The sequence below is a fragment of the Aythya marila genome (assembly GCF_965140915.1).
Source record: "Aythya marila genome assembly, chromosome: Z".
In the NCBI taxonomy this organism is placed as follows: Eukaryota; Metazoa; Chordata; class Aves; order Anseriformes; family Anatidae; genus Aythya; species Aythya marila.
The window spans coordinates 13,219,297-13,244,169 of record NC_139080.1 but is presented as its reverse complement, the minus strand read 5'-3'; the positions used below and the strand labels follow the sequence as shown (position 1 = coordinate 13,244,169).

Here is a 24,873-nt window from a genome sequence, read left to right as displayed (position 1 = left end):
TTTGTCATAACTTACATTTTCTTGTTTGCCTTTACAAGAATCTCTGTATCCTGTCAAGCCAGTAAGTGCTTTCACCATTCCTCTGCAAGAGTCAATCTCATCCCTGTCCTCCTTTTTCAAACTCGTATTTTGAGCACGTGTTTCTTTTTTTCTTCTTCTTCCTCCTCCTCCTTTTTTATCCCTTCCCAATGGCAATATAAGATGGGGGCCTTTTCTTTTAATTATTGTTATTTCACTAAGTTGCATTTTGAACAGCCTGATTTTAACTACATGCATAGATTTCCAATGCGTACCAACAGTTTTAACTAAGAATGCCACAGAAAACAATCTACACAGCTCCTTTACATGAAAGTCTTGTATGTTTCTTAATTATGCCAACAAAAGTGAAGGCAAAAATTCCTTAGGCTTTAAAAATGCAAACTCAAGGACACTATCAACATCATTTCCACTAGGAAATGACTTTAGTCTTGCTTTGGTATACAGGGGTCACCAGTTGGAAATTGCACAAGATGCACAGGATACGTCTTTAAATTATTCATAATCACCTTAAACTGCACTCAATCAGCATTGCAATATGTCACCTTATAGACACACTAAAGTTCAAAAGGAAAAGCACATGAAAAAGCAGACTACCAAGAGCACTATTGTTAAAACTACACCAGAAAGCTTAATATTTCAATACTGTATATGTTAAAATAAACAACATACACAGGTGATGAAAGCCAGTCTCTGAAAAATTTATTATTCTGTTAGAACAAGTTTACACTTAGGATGAATTCTCAAGCTTCATGCCATTAGGAAGTTTTACTGGGTTTATAGTGGAAATAAAAACAGAAATAAAAATAGATGACAATCCAAAAATACAGGCTGTACTTTGAATATGATCAACAGACTTTCTTTTTTCTTTACATCTATACATTTCCCCTTGCCTCCAAAGATCAAATTTAATTCAAGCTTTTTAAAAAACTCCCTAAATTGCCTATTTGCATTTTTAAAATCAAGTGTTTTGAAAGATGAAGTTGAACAGATTAATACAACATGTATTAGTTCAGTAATATTTCCCTCAAACCATCCTTTCCTAATTGTACACTTTCCAAAGACTTATGATGTCAGTTTGATTCTAAGGATTTTTTTCTCCCTCCACCCCTGCCCCCAACTTCTCTATATTCTTACTTTGCCTTTCAAACAAATTGACCCTATTCTCAGTTTCTCCTCCTATACATGCCGTAAGTATTTATCCCATTGACATCGAAGGGATTGGGCATGAATTCCCTGGATAAGATGGGCATACAGCAGATAGTTAGTGATTAATTTAAAAAGCAGTAAAGTTTTGACTGGTGAATTTGTGCTCCACTTTCCAAAATTAAACCTTTGTAACTGGACTGTTTGTAGACTACTACACAAAGCAAAAGCAAGCAGTTCTAAACTTCAAATGATAACATAGTAGTAAGAACTGTATGCCTTCTTTGTCAGACTCATTAACTGCTTGAGATTCAATTTTAAGTTCAGTATCAACAGCAGAAATTACCTACAGAGTATATTTCATAATTTTGCACATTTAAAGAAATTGAAAGTTCTGATTCTGACTTTTTTCCCTCATTCCCATATATTGTTCAAATTTGCCATAGTATTAAATTCCTCATTTTGGACAATTTAATGTCCAAATTTTCTGCATTTGGCATTTAATGTGTAGCACAATCCTTGTCTTCACACGCATGGATGTTATTCTCCTCTGCCTAGTATCTGAGTAAATAACTGATTTTGGTATGAAGTTCTACAAATTACTGCGTAATGTATACAACATCTCAAATAAAATATGGAATTACATATTTTAAATTACATAAGAACCAACAAAGTAGAGCTTTTTCTGCATATATTATATCTTAATTGAATAATATTCCAAATATGCATATGTGGCCAACAGCTATATTACTATATTAGTGTTTTGTATTGAAGAGAAGCAGACTGCTCTTCTGTCATTCATTACAAGGCAGGGGAAATGTTAAATCTTACCTGTGAGTTATTTAAATTTCAGAGGGAAACAAAGGGTAAAATATCAAAATTGATTTTATCAGCTGCAACATTCAGCCCTTGATACATTAGAAGTTAGTATTTTTATTACGTATACATTACTTACACTCATATTCCTATCCCAGATCTGGATGGAGCCATCTTGACAGCCAGCTGCAATAAGTTTACCATCTCTGCTGTACGTACAAGTTGTAGGAATGACCCGTTTACCTTGAACTGATCGTGGCTTAAATACACTTTTGTGCTTTTTCTCATTGTTAACATCCCATGTTCTCACAGTTCTGGAAAAAGGTTTAAAAAGAGTTGTTTTAGGTGAAGCTAATGGACATAATAGAAATAATCATTTATATGATATCATCAAACATCTTTCACAGCATAAATGGCATATTATATTATTCAAATAAAAGTTGTAATGACAAAATAGCATTGAAGATATGACATAGTAGTCATGAAACTACAGTGTAAGAATCTTTCCAAGTAAGAAACATCATATTCACAAACAAGCACATGAAAGTTAAAAAGAAAATAAAATAAATCCCATTCTTCCCAAATTTTCATCTAAATACATGAAATTATTTCCTACTGGAAGAAATGACTAAAGATTAAAACAAAACTGCCTATGACAAGCCTATTTTAAATTGTGTAGTTATTCTTCGGGCTTTCCTGTATTTTAAAAAGGCATTTTAAATTATTAATTGCAATGTTATTGTAGTTCTTTTGCTAATACTGTAGGTCTTCAGTTCTGAGGTAAAATTGTTCTTCAAATACTTTATAAAGAATTATTGATGCAATATTGTGTTGTGTTTTGTTTTTTTTTTCTTAAGTTGAGCTTTTCCCACATTATTAACAAAATACATCCTTTTTCGTTTAAATGGAAAAGAGTATCTGTCTGGATCTTCAATGTTTCTTAGATACACAAAAACATCCAAATGAGAGAGAACTAAAACACTGAGATACAGGTGGAATCTTTAAATTGTCTTAGATACAAATGTTTTCTGTCCATTTAATACGCTGAGTTCTTTCCAGATAAAAATTCAAAACTCTTCTGGCATCTAATGCAGAGAAGAGTTTCAGGATTTGGCAAAGGAAGTAAGATCATTAATTTAGAAAGAAAGAAATCACTAAGTTCTCAGGACAACCTCATTTGTTTAGACTATACAAACATTGCCTATGATCCAACAGCACGTAATTCACTGGTCTTTACTAAAGCAAATACCACTTCAACAAGGCTGCCATTTTTCCAGAACAAGACACTGCAGCACAGCATTAGCAACTTCCACCAGAGCTACAAGACAGGCTACAAAGCTGACATTCATAATTCTAGGATAAAACTAACAAGAAAATCAGATGGAAATAGCTCGTGGAGTTATATATAATTGCACTTTTAATGACAGTAATGAGACATCAGTAACCTGAAATAGAATGAATCTCCGGTTGTCCATAATAAAGTCAAGATTAGTGTCATTTTTTAAAAGCTTCCTAATCTGTTATCTGTAAGGCATCGTTTTATTGTTTTGTTTGGAGCTTCAGCATAAGACATTCAAGTGTTCTGGTGTTTTGTTGTTGTTTTGTTTGTTTTAAGAAAACATTGGATTACAATGTATTTTCTAGGATCTTACAAAGAAACTTATGCTGCTATATGGAACAAGTTGTCTATCAAGGGCACAGAGTTACCACTCTTGGAGATATTCAAAACCTGACTGGACATGGCCATAGGCTAGGGGCCTAGGTGACCATTGAACAAAATGATTGAGCTAGCTTTGAACAGGATGGTTGGATTAGATGATATTCAGCAATTGTTTCCATCCTCAACCATTATGTGATTCTGAGATTCCCCTTTTATTCTCCTCTCCTTGCTTTAGCAGTAATCATCTTAATGTCCTACCTTATAACCTTTTTTTTTTTTTTTTTTTTAAAAAGACTTTGGTCCTCCTCTTTTTAGGGCTCAGTGTCCTGTCAAAACCTCAACAACTTCAGAATAGCATAAAGCATATTCAGACCTTATTCATTTTACATTTTAACTGTCAAGAAGGAACTAACACTTGAATAGTTCTGTCTGTTACATAATATAAGACGTAAAGAAAAAAAAAAAGGTTTTGATCCCTAAATCAACCGTAGTGTCAGCAGATTGGAAGAGAAATCGAAGTTTCTTGCCCTGCTGCTTCTGCTGCAGACAGTTGGTAATACGCCCCCACATGTGAATTAAATGCCCTGTTAAAAAGGCCCACATAGCCTATAAATTGTTTTGTAAGTGTTCTCTTAATGTCCCCTCAGCATTTTCCTAATGTCCCCATACCGAATATGTTGAATAAGTTTATTGTTGCCCTGCTGCAATTTGATCTAAGTATAAAACTTCTCTAATAAAGAAAATCTTTTATAAGAAATCACCTATTATTTACAAACAGATCAATCGTTCCCAGAGAGCCCTTAACTCTTGAGCTAAGCCTGAGCCCTTTTCAAGTCAGACCTTTTAAGTGTTCTCATTTTTTACAGAAACACTTCCAGGTTTTATTAAAGAAAAAAACGGACATCATATTACAAAAATACAATGGACAAAATTTCAGGTTACCACATAAACCACTGTGCCCTTGTTATCTGACTGAGTGACCACAAACCACAACATTAGGAATATAAACTATACATGTTTTATATTTTCTTTCAGACTATTGATGGACTAGAAGTACAGGACTCTCTGAAGGATTCCAGAGACACTTTCTCTGCTGCATTATAAGGGCCTTATTGCACAGTCTGAGTATGATGTAGACTAATTTGTTCTGACATTCCTGTTCTACTCTCCATGCTCTGTCAATAACCATCTCAACGTCCTGTCTTTCCTTTCAACAGGCACTTTGATGCTTTGCCCCTTTGTACTGTTTACACTTGAAACTTATTTGAGTCTTTTTCCAGTCCCTTTTCCTCACGACATCTAATCCTTCTCAAAAATTAACTCCTCCCATTCTAGCCAGAAGCAAGGGGGATAAACAAGAAAGGAAGCCCAGAAACCCAAATAATTTATCTTCAGGAGAATGTCTTTAAACTAGCAATATGGCAAACAACTGCTAATTGACATTGCTTCTGTATTTTCTCTCTTCTTGACCATCTGCTCTTGACCATCAGTCTCTATGCTGCAGCACAGCAAAGCCAGAGAATTCAATTCTACAATTTGGAATGTCTTTGTTTGTTTGTATGTTTTAGAGAATATTTTGGACCATTGATGCCTCTTCCTCCTTCTCAGACATAACAAAGTAATAACTGAGATTGCATTACTTTAGTCCCATTTTCATTTCCTATCTTATCCTGGGGTCAAATCTGATTTTTGTACTGAAACTAATAAAAAAAAAAAAATACCGTTGGGTTCAATCAGATCACTTCTAGGAGACTCCTTTTGAGCTAAAATGCCTCTTATTAAGAATATCTCCTTAGGCCTATAATAAGTGTGGCTTGAAAGAATAATGTTGTTTTACACTCTAGGTTGCAGTACTAGAAGTATAAGATGAATAATATTTACCTATTGATAACTATAACCAATGCATTTTTTGAACTCCACTGAAAACACAAGGCAAACATTTCCTGGCTGAATTTCTATGTCCCTGCCTGTTCTCCCCTCAAAACAAACTATGTTTAACCAAAATTTGTCCATTAGCAAAAACATTTTTAATTGTTCCTCCAACATGTAATACTGTTCTTTCATCACAGCCAATTTTTATATACTGAAAGATAAACACAGCCATAAATCTTTTTAATTTCTCCTTCAAAATTTTCTTTTCAAAGAGAACTTCTCTGAAAAAGGCTCCACATAGGCAAGTTTGAATTTAACTTTTTAAATGGTGGATTCCACATCTGCAAAACAGATTTTGTAAAGTTTTTATATTTGCCAAGAGCAATTCAAAGCAACTTAGAAAAGGACGGGAATGTTCTTTTGGAAAGGTAACATGGATATTTTCCTGACCACTGAGAAGTTAAATGATCCATACTTAAATAAACAACTAATTTAATTACTGGGATCCTTTTTTTTTTTTTTTTTCCCCTTCCCACAAGTAGTTTTTCTCTCTCTTTTTTTTCCCTCTCATGCTCTTACAATGTTATGACTTAGTCAAAATTTCTAGTATAATTAATTATTGAGAATGCTGCTGTATTACACAGATTATTAAAGCTATTTATGTAGCTATGTATCCCAGCCTGCAACCATGAAAAATGTCTCTAAGTCTTGATTCATCAAGTAATACTATTCTAACATTCTACTGAAATTCAGGGAATGAACCAATTTAAACATTTTAAAACCTAACATGTCAAATTCTACACTAAGTTTCTCTGTCCACCCCATCTCTTTCTCCATTTCTACTGGACTGCAAATCTCTCATGCACACTATTGAATGTTATTAGCATTTAATGTTAATGTTATTTAATAATAGTAGAAGTCTATTCTTTTGAAACTTACAGCCAAAAAAAGCAACAGAATTCATTACTACTGCAAGTACAGATAAAGGCCTAACTTTGTACATCTAGTAACTGCAATTCAATGCCAATCTTTCTCATAAAATATAACGCCTTCCTCTATGATAAAATTTGACCAAAAAGGCTAGCTTGGAAAGCTATTGGTTAGTTTAAAACCACCATAAAAATACTGCTACAGTTGAATTTATATGCAGAACATGGATTTCCAAGTCATCTTAATCACTGATAGAAAATGCATTTTATAAAGGAGTTAAATTTAACACTTAAATCAAAACGAAAAAACAAGAAAACAAACAACAACAACAAAAAAAGATCTTAAAGCAAGACTTACATTATCTTTTTTTTTTTTTTTGACAACATAAAGCAACTCTACCTACACAGAAATGAAATCAAGAAACTTAAACAATATGTTGAAAAACCATGTAAAGTAGAACATGTAAAAAGAACAGACAGATAAGATATAGTTGAAAAGCTCTGTTAAGATTCGGCACATATAGTGACATAAGAACATGTCAGCAAGAAAACTTTCAATATTGTATTCTCTTTGCGCTCTTTCAGCGGAACTAAGTTATAGCCTTCTCTTGAGCACATGAGATACAATGAAGGTCAAATCACCTGCCAGATACCAAAAAAAAAAAATGTATACACATGCAGATGGAGAAATACAGAGAAACTTTCCATACTTGTTTGGCAGAAAAACTTGAAATAAGCTACCTACTCCCAGCATCTGAACAGAGTTAAAATAATTTAAACCAGAGTGAACCAGAGTACAAGAAAAGAAGAAAAGTCATATTCAGCATAAGTAAATTCATAACTATGGAAGAAACTGCCAAGAAAATAGACACAGCATTGTAATTTATAACAATTATTCTGCTTGTTAGTTAAATTATCCCAAATGTTTAAAAAAAAAAAAAAAACTTTAATATTTTACCAGAATAATAAACAAAACATCACAATTTTATTTTTGTGACATGCAGCAAGTAGACTGAAGCAATTATGAAACTGTATTTTTCTGTATTTCCAAATAAAATTGGATATTCTGCCACTATTTAGATAACTACAGCTAAGTTATAATTACTATTTGGGGGTGCTGAAAGTAGATTCAAATCTAATGACAGTGAATGGGAATTATCCCCATTTCCTAATCTTTATGAATTAAAAAGCAAACCAACTCAAAACTGGAATGACACATGTGCAACTGTTTGCATGGTGAGTAGTAGACTCTGAATTACTAAGCAAAAATCCTGCATCTAGCCAACATATGTAAGATCTGAGGAAAACTAGACTGGAAGAGGAGATGGAGACAAACAGACTATGACAGGGTTAACTGAGTAAAGAAATCAGAGCTCTTCGTGGAGGTCATGGACAAGAGCAGAGATGGAAAGGGACAAATTGGGTGAGGAAAATACAAGCATACCACTGAAACGCTAGGAAAAGTGAGGTAGCAAAGGCTTAGTTGGAGAAATTTTACAAGCCTCGGGGAAAAAATAAAAATAAATATTATGGGAACAAACATACAAATAGTAAAAAAAAATATACAAGACAGAATATATGGTGAAAAAAAAAAAAAAGACCAATTGTGGAGAAAAACAAAAAATGTTAACTAAGCTAGATGGACAGAAAGCAAAAAAGCAGTAACCGAGGGTATGCAGGTATGCAAGAACTATTCCAGCAAGAGTCTATACATCTAAGGAGGAAGGATTAGCATTTCATATTATCAGTGCTGCTTAGAACCCAGAAATTCAGTTAGAAATCTCAAAACAGTGATTATGTTTTGAATACAGGATTACTGTCTGAGGGGAAAAAAAAAAAAAAAAAACAGCCCCAAGAACCAATGCACCTGAGCGAATTACATAAAAGAAAAATTATGTTAAATAAACCTTTAAATACTACTGAATGGAACTGCATGGAGAATGCACTGCACTGAGTACAATCTTTAAAACATTCAATTTCTGCAGGAAATACATTTAAAGGCAAATCACTGAGTCATTTAAAAAAAGTGGAAAAAAAAAAAAGAAAAAAAAAAAAAAACACATGCTCTGGAACACTATTTAGATTCCTGAAAGAGTCATATAGAAAAAAAGGCCTCTTCAAACTAAGAAAATGGACTTAAAGGCATATATTGAAAACAGGTATTGCAGAACTCATTGGGTAATCAAAACAATTAACACAAGTGTTCTGAACTGTGTGGGGGTGTTCTGGTTTCCTTCTCGAATAATTTTTCTTAGGACAGTTTAACTCAAAATAGTTACAATGAATTCAAGGTATCTGAAACAAACAAACCAAACTTTCCTAGTCTGCTCTATAGGCAAAGACTGATCATGCCCATTGGTGTCCATATTCCTTGTAAACCTTTCTCCCTTCTCAGCACTTTCCTAAAACACTGAATATATTTGATTGCATTAGTGATGAGCATTTGGGCAACTAGACTACACTAAGGGAAAAAGATTCTTAAAAGACTTTTTAGCTGGTACTGACAGGTGATTTGCTTTGCTTCTTGTTGATGAAGTCTTCAGAAAACAAATCTGATGGAAGAAGGGTCATTTTTCTTTTCATCAGCCATTAGGCTGGTAATCATGAATGCCTGCATCTAAGTATATTTCTTCAGTTCAAAACAGCAAAGCATTTAAACAAGCCTCCACAAAACCATTTATGGATAAGAGAACAATCCCCCAAAGATCTTCTCATCCAATAAGTAACAGGTTCAATGATTTCAATAAATTATAATAAGTATATGAAAAAGTTTGTGGTTCTAGTGCTGAGCAGTTCTTTCTGCTTGCATTCTTTCAGAAGAAAAGTTCTTTAAGTATTTGGGTGACTTCCAAACTATCTGCTGGCACACAGAGACAGGAATACATGCAGTAACATCAGGAGCAGCCCACCTTCATAAGGAGACTAACATGAACAAGTGAGCACAGACCCAACATAAGCAAGCACAGCTACGTAAAGAAAAACAAATTCTTCTGAAGATGGAGAAGTTTGTACATTTGCAGAATAATCATTCAACTGTAAAAAGTTCAATATACTTTTGAATTAATAATAATTTGGTCTACATTATGCCATGCTACTTCAAAAAACGAGAATTGGTATTTTCCTGAGACTCTGCAAACAAGAAGAAAAGTCCTTTGTTTATTATTGCAGCAACATCTAACTTCAATGTTATTATTTCTACACAGAACATCGTCTGAATTGGATGTATTAGATGACTGACTTCTGAAAGCTGTAACAGTAAAAGGAGGTACGGTTTTATGCCATTTTCCAAACTGGGCAAAAAGGCAATCAACTGAGATCCCATCTCCTACATAATAAAGATAAGAGTGCGATGTAATCAGTCTTGCTATGGGGTACATCAGATTAAGATCAAAGGGAAAAGCTTAGGGTAAAGAACATCTCCACAGTTCAAGTTACTGTCACCTGCATCAACTGAAATGACTCAAGAGCAGTCTTGCATGCTACAGCAAAAGCAGCAAGAGAAAATCACTATGAAAACAGGATGCTTTCTAAAGAGCTGATTAGTCATGGCTATAAAAGAGTTAAGGTTCACTTGGATCTCTAGTGGTCCTTCACCCCAATAAATAACTGATTCAAACTAACATTCAGCAGCACTCTCCATTAAAACAGTGAAAAAATCTACTGAAATTTAAACTGTTAAACAATGTAAATCTCAAAAGCAACACCTCTCAGCTGATACTATAGACATCACAAATAGACTTTGTAACCACTTTTACTGACATCTTAGATCTCACTCAGAGACACATTTCTGCAGCTCCATTAGCAACAAACAGCAATTGAGCAGAGCTAAAGAACAATACTGTTTTTTTCAATTTTGTTGTGTTTTTTTTTGTTTTGTTTTTAATGTGTTATGATTTTTAAGGTTAAATTATCTATTCTAAAAAAATGCGAAGTTTAACTCAGTTGTACAGATTAACTACATACTTGGGGAAATAGAAAATTTTTAAATTTTATGTTGTAATATGATTTCCACAAAAAATAATAATAATAATAATAATAATAATAATAATAATAATAATAATAATAATAATAATAATAATAATAATAATAATAATAATAATAAATCTTCTAAAGACCAGGCCAAACTACAGCATGTAAAAGTGTAACAAATTACAAACCTCTGTATTTATCATATTATCTGAAATACACACCAAAGTATAAGATACTTCCTTCCTCATCACAAAAATTAAGAAAAGAAGGCAGAGTATTTTGTAGAGAAGACATATGTTTTTTGTCACGGTTTTGGCTGGAATAGAGTTAGTTGTCTTCATAGAGGCTTGTATGATATTGTGTTTGGGATTTTTGATGAAAATAGTGATGAAAATAGTGTTGAAAACACTATTTTAGTTAAACATTTTAGTTGTTGCTGAGCAGTATTTGCACTTAGTCAGGGACGTTTCAGCTCCTTGTGCTGCCCAGCCAGTGAGGGGCTGGGGGTGCACCAGGAGCTGGGAGGGGACAGGCCAGGACAGCTGGGCCAGGCTGGCCAAAGGGATGTCCCACACCGTGAGGTGCCATGCTTGGCAATAAGAGATGGGGTAAAGAGGGAGGAAGGGGAAAGGAGGAGGATGGCATTCAGAGTGACTGCGTTTGCCTTCCCAATAAGCTGTTAAGCATGATGAGCCCTGCTGTCCTTGGAGCGGCTGGGCAACCTGTTCTAGTGCCTCACCACCCTCTGAGTTTACAATTTATTCCTTATATCTAATCTAAATCTACCTTCATTTAGCTTAAACCCATTACCCCTTGTCCTGTCACTACACGCCTTTGTAAAAAGCCGCTCCATCTTTTCTGTAGGTCCTCTTTAGGCACTGGAAGACCGCTATAAGGTTTCTCCAGAGCCTTCTCTTCTCCAGGCTCAACAACCCCAACTCCCTCAGTCTGTCTTCATAGGAGAGGTGCTCCAGTCCTCTGACCATCCTTGTGGTCCTCCTCTGGACTCACTCCAACAATTCTATCTTCAGAGGCCCCAGAGCTCGGTGCAGGACTCTCAAGAGTAGAGAGGTCTCACAAGAGCAGAGCAGAGGGGGACAATCCCTGTCCCCTCCCTGCTGGCCACACTGCTTTTGGTCCAGCCCAGGACATAGTTGGCTTTCTGGGCTGCAAGTGGATATTGCCAGCTCATGTTGAGCTTCCCATCAACCAACACCCTGAAGTCCTTCTCTGCAAAGCTTGAAATGCTATTATGCTTGGGATTGTCTCAACCTAGGTACAGGACCTTGCACTTGGCCTTGTTGAACTTGATAAGGTTTGTGTGGGCCCATATCTCAAGACTGTCCAGGTCCCTCTGGATGGCACCCCTTCCCTCCAGCATGGTGACAGTACCACACAGCTCAGTGTCACTGGCAAAACTGCTGAAGGTGCACTTGATCCCACTGTCTCTGTTGCCAACAAAGATGTTGAACAGCGCCAGTCCCAACATGAACCCCTGAGGAACACAACTCATTGCTGGTTGGATGAATCAAGCCGTTCACATCAAGATCTTGACCACAACTCTTTCACTGTGACCAGCCAGCCGATTTCTTACCCACTGAGTGGTCCATCTGTCAAATCCTTGTCTCTCCAATTTAGAGACAATGATATCGTGTTGTACAGGGTCAAATGTTTTCCCCCTGTACTCGGCTCTGGTGAGGCCGCACCTCGAGTACTGTGTTCAGTTTTGGGCCCCTCGCTACAAGAAGGACATCGAGGTGCTTGAGCGGGTCCAGAGAAGGGCGACGAAGCTGGTGAGGGGCCTGGAGAACAAGTCCTACGAGGAGCGGCTGAGGGAGCTGGGCTTGTTCAGCCTGGAGAAGAGGAGGCTCAGGGGCGACCTTATCGCTCTCTATGGGTACCTCAAGGGAGGCTGTAGCGAGGTGGGGGTTGGCCTGTTCTCCCACGTGCCTGGTGACAGGACGAGGGGGAATGGGCTTAAGTTGAGCCAGGGGAGTTTTAGCTTAGATGTTAGGAAGAACTTCTTCACTGAAAGGGTTGTGAGGCATTGGAACAGGCTGCCCAGGGAAGTGGTGGAGTCACCATCCCTGGAGGTCTTCAAAAGACGTTTAGATGTAGAGCTTAGGGATATGGTTTAGTGGGGACTGACTCGATGATCTTGAGGTCTCTTCCAACCTAGAAATTCTGTGATTCTGTTAAATGCTTTGCACAAGCCCAGGTAGACGATGTCAGTTGTTCTTCCCCTATCCACCAATGCTGTAACCCCATCATAGAAGGCCATCAGGTTTGTCAGGCACAATCTGTCCTTAGCGAATCCATGTTGGCTGTCATCAGTCACCTCCTTATTTTCCATGTGCTTTAGCAAGGTTTTCAGGAAGATCTGCTTCATGACCATGTCAGGCACAGTGGTGAGACTGACTGGCCTGTAGGTCATCTGTTCTTCCTTTTTTTCATTTTTTTAAAAATGGGGGTTATGTCCCAACTCTTGTAATCAGTGGGGACTTCACCAGACAGCCATGACTTCTCAAACATAGTGAACAGCAGCTCAGCAACTTCATCTGCCAATTCTTTCCAGACATGCAAATGCATCTCATGAGGCTCCATGGACCTGAGCACTTTTAAGGTCCTTAGACTGTCTTGAATTCTACCTCACATGATCCTACATTGGGTGGTTCTTCATTCTCCCAGTCCCTACTTTTGCTTTCTGTTACTTGCAAGAGAGAAAGAGCCACTTGCCAGTACCTTGAGTACCTTAGTCTTCTCCATACCATTGAGTACCTTAGTCTTCTCCATATCACGAGTTACCAGGTCTCCTGTTTCCTTCCAGAGAGAAACCGCAGTTTCCCTAGTCTTCCTTTTTATCACTGATGTACCTAGAGAAGCCTTTCTTGTTGCCCTTGATGCCCCTGGCCAAATTTAATTCTAACAGGGCTTCAGCTTTGATCCCTGGTTGTTCCGATAATTTCTCTGTATTTCTTCCAGGCCTCCTGTCCTTGCTTCCATCTTCTGTAGGACTCCTTCTTTCTGCCTGAGTTTGGCTAGGAGCTCCTTGTTCATCCATGCAGGCCTTCTCATGTTTTTGCTTGACCTCCTCTTTGTTGGGATGCATCGCTCCTGAGCTCAGAGGAGGTGATCCTTAAATATTAACCATTATTCTTCAACCCCTCTTCCCTTCAGGGCTTTGTCCCACAGTAGTCTACCAAGCAGATCCCTGAAGATGTCATCTGCTCTCCTGAAGTCCAAGTAAGCTTGCTGCGTGCCCTTCTTGCTGCCCTCTGGAACCAGATCTTCACCATTTCATGGTCTCTACAGGTAAGACTTCCTTTTGAGCTTCACACTCACCACTAGACCCTCGTTGTTTATGGTCACAGCACCTCTCCTCACTGGCTCCTCTATCACTTTGAGAAGGAATTTATCATCTACACATTCTAGGAATCTCCTGGATTGCTTATGCCCTACGGTGCTGTCCCTCCAAGAGATATCAGGGTCCTGGAGGACCGGGTCTTGTGAACATGAGGCTGCTCCTGTCTGTCTACAGAGAGTCTTATCCTCTTGGTCTTCCTGGCTCAATCGTCCTCTGCTCACATTGTAACGTTACTACTACTGCAGAAGTCACTACATTCTTCTCTGCCCTTTGCATAATGCTAAAAGTCTAAAGCAGAAAGTTAGTGGACAAATCAGCATTAAATTTTATCACTTCTGAACATGAAAACCAAGGGAATTATTCTCTTATCAGTTATGTTCTCCACATGGGAGAAGATGTTTATTATTGTTTTGCTGGAGTTGGAAATGTGTAGATTTAAAAATACTGAAGGCAGGAGATAAACAATTTGGAAAACATTTTAAACAATCTTGTTTTCCTTTTAAATAAAAAAGAACAGAGAAATGACTTGTTTCAGAGCCCAAGGCGATAAAACATTGAGTATCTCTAGGGTTGGAACATGTTCTTTGTAGTGCTTTAATCTTCTGTCTGCCTTAAGCCCTGAAATTTCAGTCTTCAGAAATCTGCCTTTTCATTTACTACACAGACTTGTACTAGTCATTTACTACACAGACCTGATCAACCTTTTCTAATTTGGCCCTACTGCAAGCAAGGATTGAAATGGTTGATCTCCAAATGTCCTTTTCAGCCTAAATTATTCTGACTCCAGACAACTCAAAAAGGGTGCTTTACAACATCTTTAGAGCCTATGAATATTCTTGGCAGGAACCTACATTTCTTCTAAATATCTAAAATGCTACAAACCAACATAAATCTGTTCAAAACCTAGTAAGAATAGAAATATATTTTAAAGAGCTGCAAGGACATGCAAATAGCATCGATGTTACTGACTTCAAGAGCTACTGGGAGGACTAAAATTAACAATGGATATTGGGAAAACTGCAGAAGCCTAAGCTGATGACTTACGTCACTTGTTCCTACTTGTTGTGCTATGTCTTCCTTCTCTGCTCATTTCCTCACTCACAAGTTCACGTGCTTAGCTAACAAGCAGCTATCCCCACACCTGGTTGGATATTCCACATCAATCAAGGTTTAACTCCCTGAAAGTGCTCCTGCACAGGTCAATCAAGTAGCAGGTAAATTCTCAACTCTGGTTGGTTTTTAGTTTGTTTGGTTTTGTTTCTTCAGCATAAATGCTCACCTCTAGCCTTCCTTTTTGCCTAACTTAGAAGCTAAATTTTAATTTCTTCTTTAATTTCTTCTTCATCAGCAAAAAGCAAATTCAGAGTGCTTTATATGTTTAGCTCCTTCCAAGTACAGCAAACATAGCAAAGAAAGTTTTCCAAAACTTCGCCATTTTTGGAATTCAGCTTTTAATTTTTGTAGGATTTCATGTTTAAAATCTAAACATTTTCTCTTGAAGAAAAGGAGCCCTCACTAACAGAAACAAACAGGTCCAACTTGGTCCCAGATTTAAATTTGTCCCTTCTATGATTTCATCAGCCCTGGCACCCTCAATTTTGTGGATTGTTAACATGCCTTTTAAAATGGCATGAGATGTCAAAACTTCCTCTTGCATCATCTGTGATTAGACCCACAAGCCACTGTTGATATTATGATGTTCAGTATAGAAGTTCTTAAACTGTCATTCAGGTCTTACACAGAAAAAGTAGAACCATATTATTAGAATTACATATAGCCACTGCAGAGAAGTCAGTGTCAGAAGTATAAACTCACCAGATCAGCTGCTGGTGAAATACTGCTAAGTTGTAAACTGAGTTTACAAAACCAGTTTTATTTCCAAATGCAGGGGTGTTTCCATGTGTTTCCAAATCGTTTCCATGTCACCTCTGATGAATCGTGAACAACTTCACATTTTTAATAAAGTCACTGTGTTTATAGACACAGAATATATGTGTATTTCAAGTGACTTCGAAGGAACTACAAGTTCTTAATTTATCGTTCACCACCACTAATTGCATTTCCTTGTTTTTCCTGTAAGAGCTTCTCTGTCTTACAATGATAAACAGAATGAGCCTCCACTATTCCATATAAAACAACAACAGAAATTTGGGGGACTGTGGATAGTATGAAATTCTAAGTTTATCATTTCAGAGAAACACACTGATCTAGTATTGGAATCAACAAATTGGGGCAGAATCTCAAAAATAAATTGAAAGATCAAAGCACAATGCTTAACAAAAAAACTAAGTCTTCAACAAAAGTTAACATTTACATGAGCTGTAATGTCAAAAACACTTGATTAATCAATTCCACTTCAACCATGTAATGTGGAAAGTAGAGGTGTGTGTGTGTGTGTGTGTGTGTGTACACATACACATGCCTGGAGTTTAAAATTAAAACCATTCCACAGGGTCTAGGGGCAAAGCAAAAGCCACACTTCCACAGAGTCAATACAACAGCAAAACCTGCTTAAATAAATAAGAAACAAAATTGTCACTTTTTGAAGTAACATGCTTTGGTCCCCCATTTTCTCTGCATTGCAGCAATAACTTTTTAATCTATTTTAAATCTTCCGTTCTTAAAACAGATAATCTGAAACAGTTTGAACCCCTTAAAAACTGAGTTATGTAGTAAAAGTGTCAGTTGAAAAAGCTCTCAAATGCAAGCTCTTACAAGTGACTGCATTTTTTATTGCAGCAGCTAACATTTTAATCAAGAAAAACTTCAGAAAAATATTAATATAAACGTACATAGTTTATAAAGACGAAAATAGCTTTACTAACCCTTTTGTAAACATAGAGCTTTCAGCAAGGGCCAGCACAGTCATTATTCAAACTCCTCTTAACCAGGCCTGCTCATTTGCTGTGCTTTCTTAATCAGCTCTGCACTGAATATATCTATAAATAGATAAGTTAATCTGGGAAAAGACATCCTCATATATCTGGAGTGGACTTCACACCTTTACACATATCAGGACAAAAAGCAAACTACTATGCCAGTGCAGAGCATGCTACTAGACACATGCAAGATACTAGCAATTTCTTGATGAAGGCATTCCTGTATTATGAATAAATCTCTAGAGGTGATTTTTTTCCAAATACTTTTTATTTTGACTAATCAGAGGAGACTTACACAAGAGCAACAGAAGTACACCCCAGCACAACCACAGTGCAACCTCTTCCTGCCAAATACCATGCTTACATGCCAAAGGATGAGAACTAAACTGTTCCAGTGACTGAAGTAAGAAAAAAGTCACCAGAACTGAACGTAATTGAAACATGTAATTCCTAAACCACATTACTGGAAATAGCTCAATTGCTATGGTTGAAATAAAAATCAACTATTTGAGGCTAGATATGTTGGATATACAAATCCTCCTGTGTAATTTTATTTTCATAAATGTCAATTCTGCCTTATTTTTTATGTCATGCAAGTCTTGAGAACAAGGTTTTAGATACTCTGCACAGTATTTTAATGTAAGTATTTAAGCAGTAACTCTATAGTACACAGGGTGTCTCATATACCGGCTTAACCAAGTTTGTGTGGAAGAAAGTTGTGTTTTACACAGATAATAACTGAGACAAAAACCTAAATCTCTCTGTCATGCAGAAAAAAAAAATCAAAGACGTCATGTATCTTGGGACCAGGTACCAAATTCTCAGCTCCTTACTCTCTGTATTTATTTACACACATCCTCACAGAAACATTTGGTTTTCTTTAAGCCAAATACTTTTCTTACTTAATATACTTCTAACATTCCTCCTGGTTTGAGTGTTATGAATGTAGCACTAGTCACATACATTTACTATTCAATTATAAATAATATCTGGAATAGTTTGAGAGTGCCTTTTTTAAGCTAATTGCCAATTCAGTCATTACAAGAGATAAAACTTGTAGGGCTCACTACCTTAAAATCTTCCTATATTATGACACTGAATATGCATGGAATACTGTTTTATAGAGGTATGTGTATTTCCAAATAAATATGCAAATCTACCAAATCTCTTCTGCCTTTAGAAGCCTTATGGTATTTTACATTTTCCCACGACCTTAAGCTTTTCAAATTAGTAGGCAGTACGGGTACTTTAACTTTCACTCAGAAGAACTGCAGAGAGCTTGAAATATTAAGCTAGGCTCAGAAACAATGACACAAGTAAGCAACCTGATAAATATTTAGCTTATTTGCATTTTGAACAAATGGATGTTATTACACATCCACTTGAAAATCCACTTGGCATTGCCTAAGGCATTATCATCAGGCAGTTTCAGTGCTAAATCATTCATTTCATCTTCACCTGATGAGGTAGCTCTTTAAACCAAACCACTGCTCATCTGCTTTAGTAGAAAGTTAATGTTCACATAACTCATTCCACCAATTCTATAGTAAGAGCGCTAACCTTTAGCAGAGCATAATAAAAGTTAGTGAGATTTTAAGTGAAACAGCTGCTTGACAAGTGACTGTTTCCCAAAATATGTGAACCTGCAAAACCAAACAATAATGCTATTACTTTTCACATTCAAAAATCAGCCATTCTAGAGTCACTGAGATAGCTACTACTGGGTGGCTAGTCCTCATGTAAACATATGTGGAAGTTACTAAGTGCACTAGACATACTTTATCTAATTGGAAAAGTTTCTACAGCAAACAATCCCTGGCCACAGACTATGAGCACACTCTGGTCCTCTGTGGTAGTCTATCTGCATAGAAGTGGAAACTTATCCCACACTGTATTTAAATGGCAATTTTGATTTAGTAGTCTTCAAAAGACAACTACAAACACATGTTTTTTTATTTGCACTATATTTGTTCAATATCCTTAAAAATTAACAAACAAACAAAAAACAACAAAGAAAAAGCACTTCAGACCATGGACAGACAGGTTGGGATGAAACATCAATTTATAGACTAAGAATAACATCCATTATCAGAATTATTATAAAAAAGGATGTAAAAATGAAGTTATTATTAAAAAAAAAACTTCCTGTTTGAGAATTTTAGCCTAGAACAACTCTGTTTAAACTTAACTTATTCACTGGAATTTACAATAAAAATGCTGATAGAATAATTAAAGCTCAAGTGTGTATCACCAAAGAAAGGGAAGAAACATGTTTTTCTTCTCTGAAACTCTTCTGTTATCTGTTATTTTGTTAACTATCCATTTAATTCACTGTGAATCACAAAACAGAAGGGAACTACAAATGCATATAAGTAAATTATTTATTTTGAAGACAGAAATGTATATGGTCTAATACATTTATGATTACAAAAGAAGATCTGTATCTTATCTCACCAGACGTTCAACCACAGGAGACTAAAATGTTTGCCAGCCAGTTTTAAATCATGCAGACACCAATGAATATAGATCTTAATTGGAAACTTCCATTTAACAAGTTTCCACTAACATTAATGAGCTAAACTGAAGAATATCAATCAGCTATATTCTGTCCGAGCAAACACATTTCACAGATTACAGGTCTGGAAACATTTCAAGAAAGAGATGAAAGGTTACCAAATTTGAACTAATCCCTCTCAAGAGAAAAGCTTAATTAGCGAATATTTGAATGATAAAATTAGCTTTTAAAATTGTTATTGCCATACAGGGATTGTAAAACAACCAACTGGGGAATAATTCAGAGATGGTAAGAGGGAAAAAATAGGTCAATGAGGAATTGGTTGGTAACACTGTGAAGGCAGATTGGTTTTGAAGAGGTAACATGCAATCAAAATAGGGTATTTTTTTTTTTAATTAACATACAACAGAGACTACCATTGGGCCCATTTCTCACCAAGAGTTTCACATGGACAACTTTGTTACACTCTAATACAGATCACGTGTCAGCTTCTTCATAGCTTCATAAAGTTGAATAACTAACAGACATTCATAGCTCAAGCCCTAAACACTTACCCATAAGTAATTAAGTCGCATGTCAGTCACATGTCACATTGATTAGTCACATTGATTAGATTTCTTTTTTCTTTCACCAAGAAATCTAGATGCGCATCCCAATCCCAGGTGTATTAATTGGTGTTTTTTAAGCTCACTGGTTTGTTTGTTGATTAAAAGAGAAATTTAAATCACCATTTTTTATGCAAAGGCCACAAATGGTTAAAAAAAAAATAAAACACAGAATTCCTCCCTTAATAATCAGTTCTACAGTCACGTAATCTCTGTTGAGAAAAAAAAAAATTCTTTCCTATTCAAGACTCGCTTATCAGCTTCCAATCACTAGATCTAGTTATGCCTTTCTTTAACAATTTAAACAAATTTCAATGGATGTTTTATCTCCATTTTAGTATTTCCCTTTCATTGCAAAGTCTCTTAATACCCTCTTCAATAACTGAGTCATATTCAGCTCTTTGAATCTCTATTAAATGCAGTTTTGAGATTCTTCTCTGAAATTTTCCCTCTTTACTGTCTTGCAACATCCTCTTTAGGCTTTTGTTATTGGAACTAGACAGAACTCAGCTGCAGTCTCAAGGATAATTACTGAACAAAATATTAACAACATACCCTTTAACAATGTCATTACTAAAAGTTAATTCTTTGTGTACACATTTTTTATAGATGTGCATCTGTTCTATAGACTCATACTAAGAACTCACATACAATTAACCCTAAATAACTTTCAGGAAATGGGTCCAGTTTTGAAAATACTCATCTCCGTGTCTGACCCTGCATGCTGTTCTCTTCACCTAGTTTACCAACCAATCTACTTTCATTGACAGTGACTAATACTTGATCAGATTTTACTAGAAATAGAGTCATGATCTCTCTGGTAAAATATGCTCTAACTTATAAAAAATATATATAAAAATTTTGAAGCAATACTAAAATCTTATGAAACTGTATTAAAAACACGGTATTTTGTTTACTTCAGATTATCAGTTTTAAGCTCTTTCACTACTAACCAATCCAACTTATATAAGCCAAACGTTGAACATGTATTTACAAAATCAATCTTTCAAGTCCAAAACAAAGCTCACTTTAATTAAAAGAAAAAAAAAAATTAACAGATTGTAATTTAATGCTTGTAATGGCTAAAATGTACTTTTTTTTATAGAAGAAGTTTGATTAAACAAATGACAAGTTTCTCTTACAAAAAAATCATATAGAATTCTGTGTGGTATATTCTATCACTTGTGAAATGATATTTATCAGCCTTAAATGGAATTTTTTGAACTGGAAGTATTGTAGACGAACCAGTATCCAGTGAAACCATACACCTTTGAAAAGACTGGATTAAGGAAAGCAATTTCAGTCTGCTATAACTCATTCAATGAAAAGAAAAAACCAACAATCTATGTAGCTCTCTTTTATGCTAAACAAGTAATGTATCAGAGAGATTTTAGCTAAAAATCTATTTATATAACACGAAGAGGAACAAATTAAAGTTTTATTATGCAAACAATGAAATTGTCTGTAATTCCAACTGTCAAAAAGTAAAGCAAATATTTTCTCCAAAATTTCAAGCTGTAGAATATTAACTATCATTAGCCATTACTGCATAAATTTAAAACAGAATCAACTTTGAACATTAATGGCGAGAATTTAATTTTATATTCTTAGACAGAATACGTTTTATCTTTGTGAGCAAATGTGCCAAAATAAATTCCTGCCTACCCTACTTTAATTTCTCATTATCAAACCAAAACATTTGAGTTTGGTTTACTAAGTCTATTGTACTTCCAATTATTACTAGAATTACCAGAGAATTCTTATCATTAAAGCAAGATGTGTATCTCATGCGAAAATTACCCTTTAAATTGAGATATAGGTTAAAATTAACCACTGAATACTTGACAGGAAAGGATTTCATCTACATGTAATAAAAGACAATCAGTTTTTCATGGGAGAAGACAGGAAAGGAAATTGCCATAGTGAAAGCTACTTGTATAACAAAGTTATCACAATGGAAGTGTTTGCTTAAAAATCTATATACATCCCAAAAGCATGGGAAGTTTCCTACTGATTTTAACACAGCAAATTCCTGCCCCCTTTCCTATCTGATATCAAGCTGAACTGATGGAAATATTAAAGCTTCCAGCCTCCTGTCATTTCTATCCTGCCAGAAGTTACTTGCCCCTCCAATCTGCTAACAAGGTTGCTCAAAAGTATTATCCAACCCATTTCTATCAAAATGAGTCAAGACCAGGAAAGATGTAATAATACAACATTTTTGGAATATGTCTTATTTTGACAGAAAATTAGGAAACAATTTCCAGTGAAAGCTCATCTATATAACCTAAGTTGTGAAAATCCTAAGACATTTTGATTGCATAGCAAAAGACAACTTTCTTTGAAAAGGCTGTCCCTTCTTGCTGTGCTCCTCAGACAGTTCGAGAAACATTGAAGTGCTATGAATATCTAAACAATGTGCTTGACAGATAAGCCAATTTTAATTTATATCTTCATCTGACACAAAAAAAAAAAGAAAAAAAACTTTCAGAAGTTCAACCATAACACAAGACAACTTCATCTCTGTAGGAATACAAGTATTTCATTATAGCTGAGTTGTATCCTTTTGTATTCTAAACTAATTCCAAAAATATGTTAAAACCCTAATACTTACCTGAAAAAAAGTCTTAAAAATCTTGAGGAAAAAATTTAAAACTTCAGAATTTTACCGTCATATGGAATACTTTATATGAAGTGCAAATATGAGTATACATGCACTTATGTACATACGTGCTTGAAAATTTGGCAACATTTCTTTTTTTTTTTTTTGGTTCCCAAGATGAAAGTCCAACCCATACTACAGCACTGACAAATTTATTTTTTTCACCACAATATAATTTGCATTCTCTTCCCTATAAAGCAGTGTGTTGCAGCTAGACACACATAAGGGTGATCTTTTTAGAGAGTAATAACTTTGGACATCAAAGCAGGTCCTATGCTCTACAGTATGCAGCTTGTTTTAAGAAGTAAATCCAGGAATTGCACAAAAGCACAAGCCTGAGACTGCAATTAAACAAAGATTTTTAAATGATTCCCTAGATAAAGGCAGAATGCTAGTAATTAGTTTCAAGTATGCTTTGCCAACTGGTCTTCAAATTTGTGAAAAGAGACGCAGCATTGCAGTCTAGATTCTAGGGAAAAGTTTATACAAACTTCTTGGTACTGGCCTTGGCATTGCTATCTTACTGCTCTCTGCAGTTTTCAAAGCTGTAGACTGAGCATTACTAACTGTATTTATTAAGCACAGAATGTTTAACATTGATGCAGAATGCGTTCAGACTAATAATATTTATCCAAGTCTTTCTTCAGTGCTGTGCTTTGCTTGGTGCTTTAAAGCAACAACAACAAAAAAGGATGTCATACGTATTTAATTATCACATTTCTTCAAATCCATTATCCACAAAATCTATAAATTCTACATAACAATAATTCCACTTACACTGAACTACATAAATCCACATTCTACTCTCACCTCTGCTTTCATATACACAGACTAACTGATACAATAACTGATATGTATAACATTCAGGAACAGTAAAATTGTAGATTAAGTTCTCAAGCTGTTAACAAAGCTGTTCCTAGCCTTAATAGAGTTCAAACAAACTCAAGGGTGGTATTCACTTAAAGAGTGCTTAGTCTGAGACACTATCAACCTAGAGTGAGCATCAACCTAGAGTGAGTAGACAGTATGTAACCTGATGACTTAATTTTATAAATCAAGGAGAAACGCCATGTAATTCCAGTATCATAGCCACAGGAATTTTCCTTCACAGCACATGGCCACGCAGGTTGATAACATATCTCACCCTCTCCTTAGAACTTACTACTATTAAAAAAAAATAATAAATAAATCTAAGGAACAAGAATGTGAGCTATAGTATGACCTGGCTCTGAAAGACTGTGGGACACAAATCTCATCAAATTATCAGCACAGAATCCTGTAGGCTGAAGGGAGCTTTCCAGTTCAAGTCTGTTATAATGGCATCGTAAGAGAAAAAGCAACTAATTGCTCTGTAGGCAAGAAACTGACTGCTGGCCATCTTCATTAGTCTTCCAGACCTTTTCTGAAAAGCTCTCAAATCTTTATGCAATTGTGGGCCTAACTAAAGGAACACATGCCAGAAAGCAATGATCATGAAGTCATATACTGATAGCTACCACCTACACAGGAAAAGAAACAAGGCAGTAATCAGGAGGAAGATGAGACAGCAGCTGGTCGAGACAAGAACCTGGTAATAGGATGGAATTGGTTAACATATAAAAAAAAAAAAAAGCAAAAGTTAGTTGGGGATTAAATTTATCATCAACTAACAAATTATCAAACTCCAAAAGCACCCACAAGGCATCAATATCTAAAGCCATATCTACAACATGACATCCTAAAGGAAAGGAAACTCTTTGATATGACAATGCTTCTCAACACTGGACAAAGTTACAGAAAACCACTATCTACACCACTTGTCCTTCATAAATTATATTTGGCATACATGAAACTACAAATCATATTTGCAAATTTGATGAAACTTACTGTTGTTTCATTAAAAAGGTAGTTAAGATACCTTTGTCTAAAATCCTTCCTTTCAGATTAAAAGCTAGTAAGAACATATTCACTTTTCCTTTTTGAATGCTATTACCACCATCTACACTTACAAGCATCTAGGGCTGAGATCTGCCCTTTTTCCCCATTAGTTAATGGAAATAATCTACTAGGAAATAGTATTGACCTTTATCCCATTCAGGGAGTGTCTTTTAGAAAAACACATAAATATATTTGACATGGATTAGTCTAAGGATTAAATTGCACATTAAATGCAAAATTTTATTTCTGAAAATTTGAAGCTACTTCACTGAAAGATCTCTGACTATTTAACTGGAGATGCATTCATCTTAAAGCACAGTTTATTCTGAAATAGCTTATTACAAATGTCACTCGAGGATGGCAGTCAATATTCTTGAAGATACCTTTTGAAGAGTAAGAACATTAACTTAACTTGCTAGATTAACTTGAGAGAAGGAAGACTTATGAAAGGAATTTTCTATAGTAAACCAGCTGTTAAGCAACCACAGCAATGGTTGCAGCGA

At 35.6% G+C, this 24,873-nt stretch overlaps 1 protein-coding gene across 1 annotated transcript in view; it reads right to left on the bottom strand.

Annotated features, from left to right (window-relative positions):
- WDR70 (WD repeat domain 70) overlaps positions 1 to 24,873 on the bottom strand; it is a 142,467-nt gene that overhangs the window by 59,575 nt on the left and 58,019 nt on the right. The window contains exon 10 of the mRNA XM_082783005.1: positions 2,138 to 2,312. Coding sequence (XP_082639131.1) covers positions 2,138 to 2,312 — 175 coding nt within the window. The remainder of the gene's footprint in view (positions 1 to 2,137; positions 2,313 to 24,873) is intronic.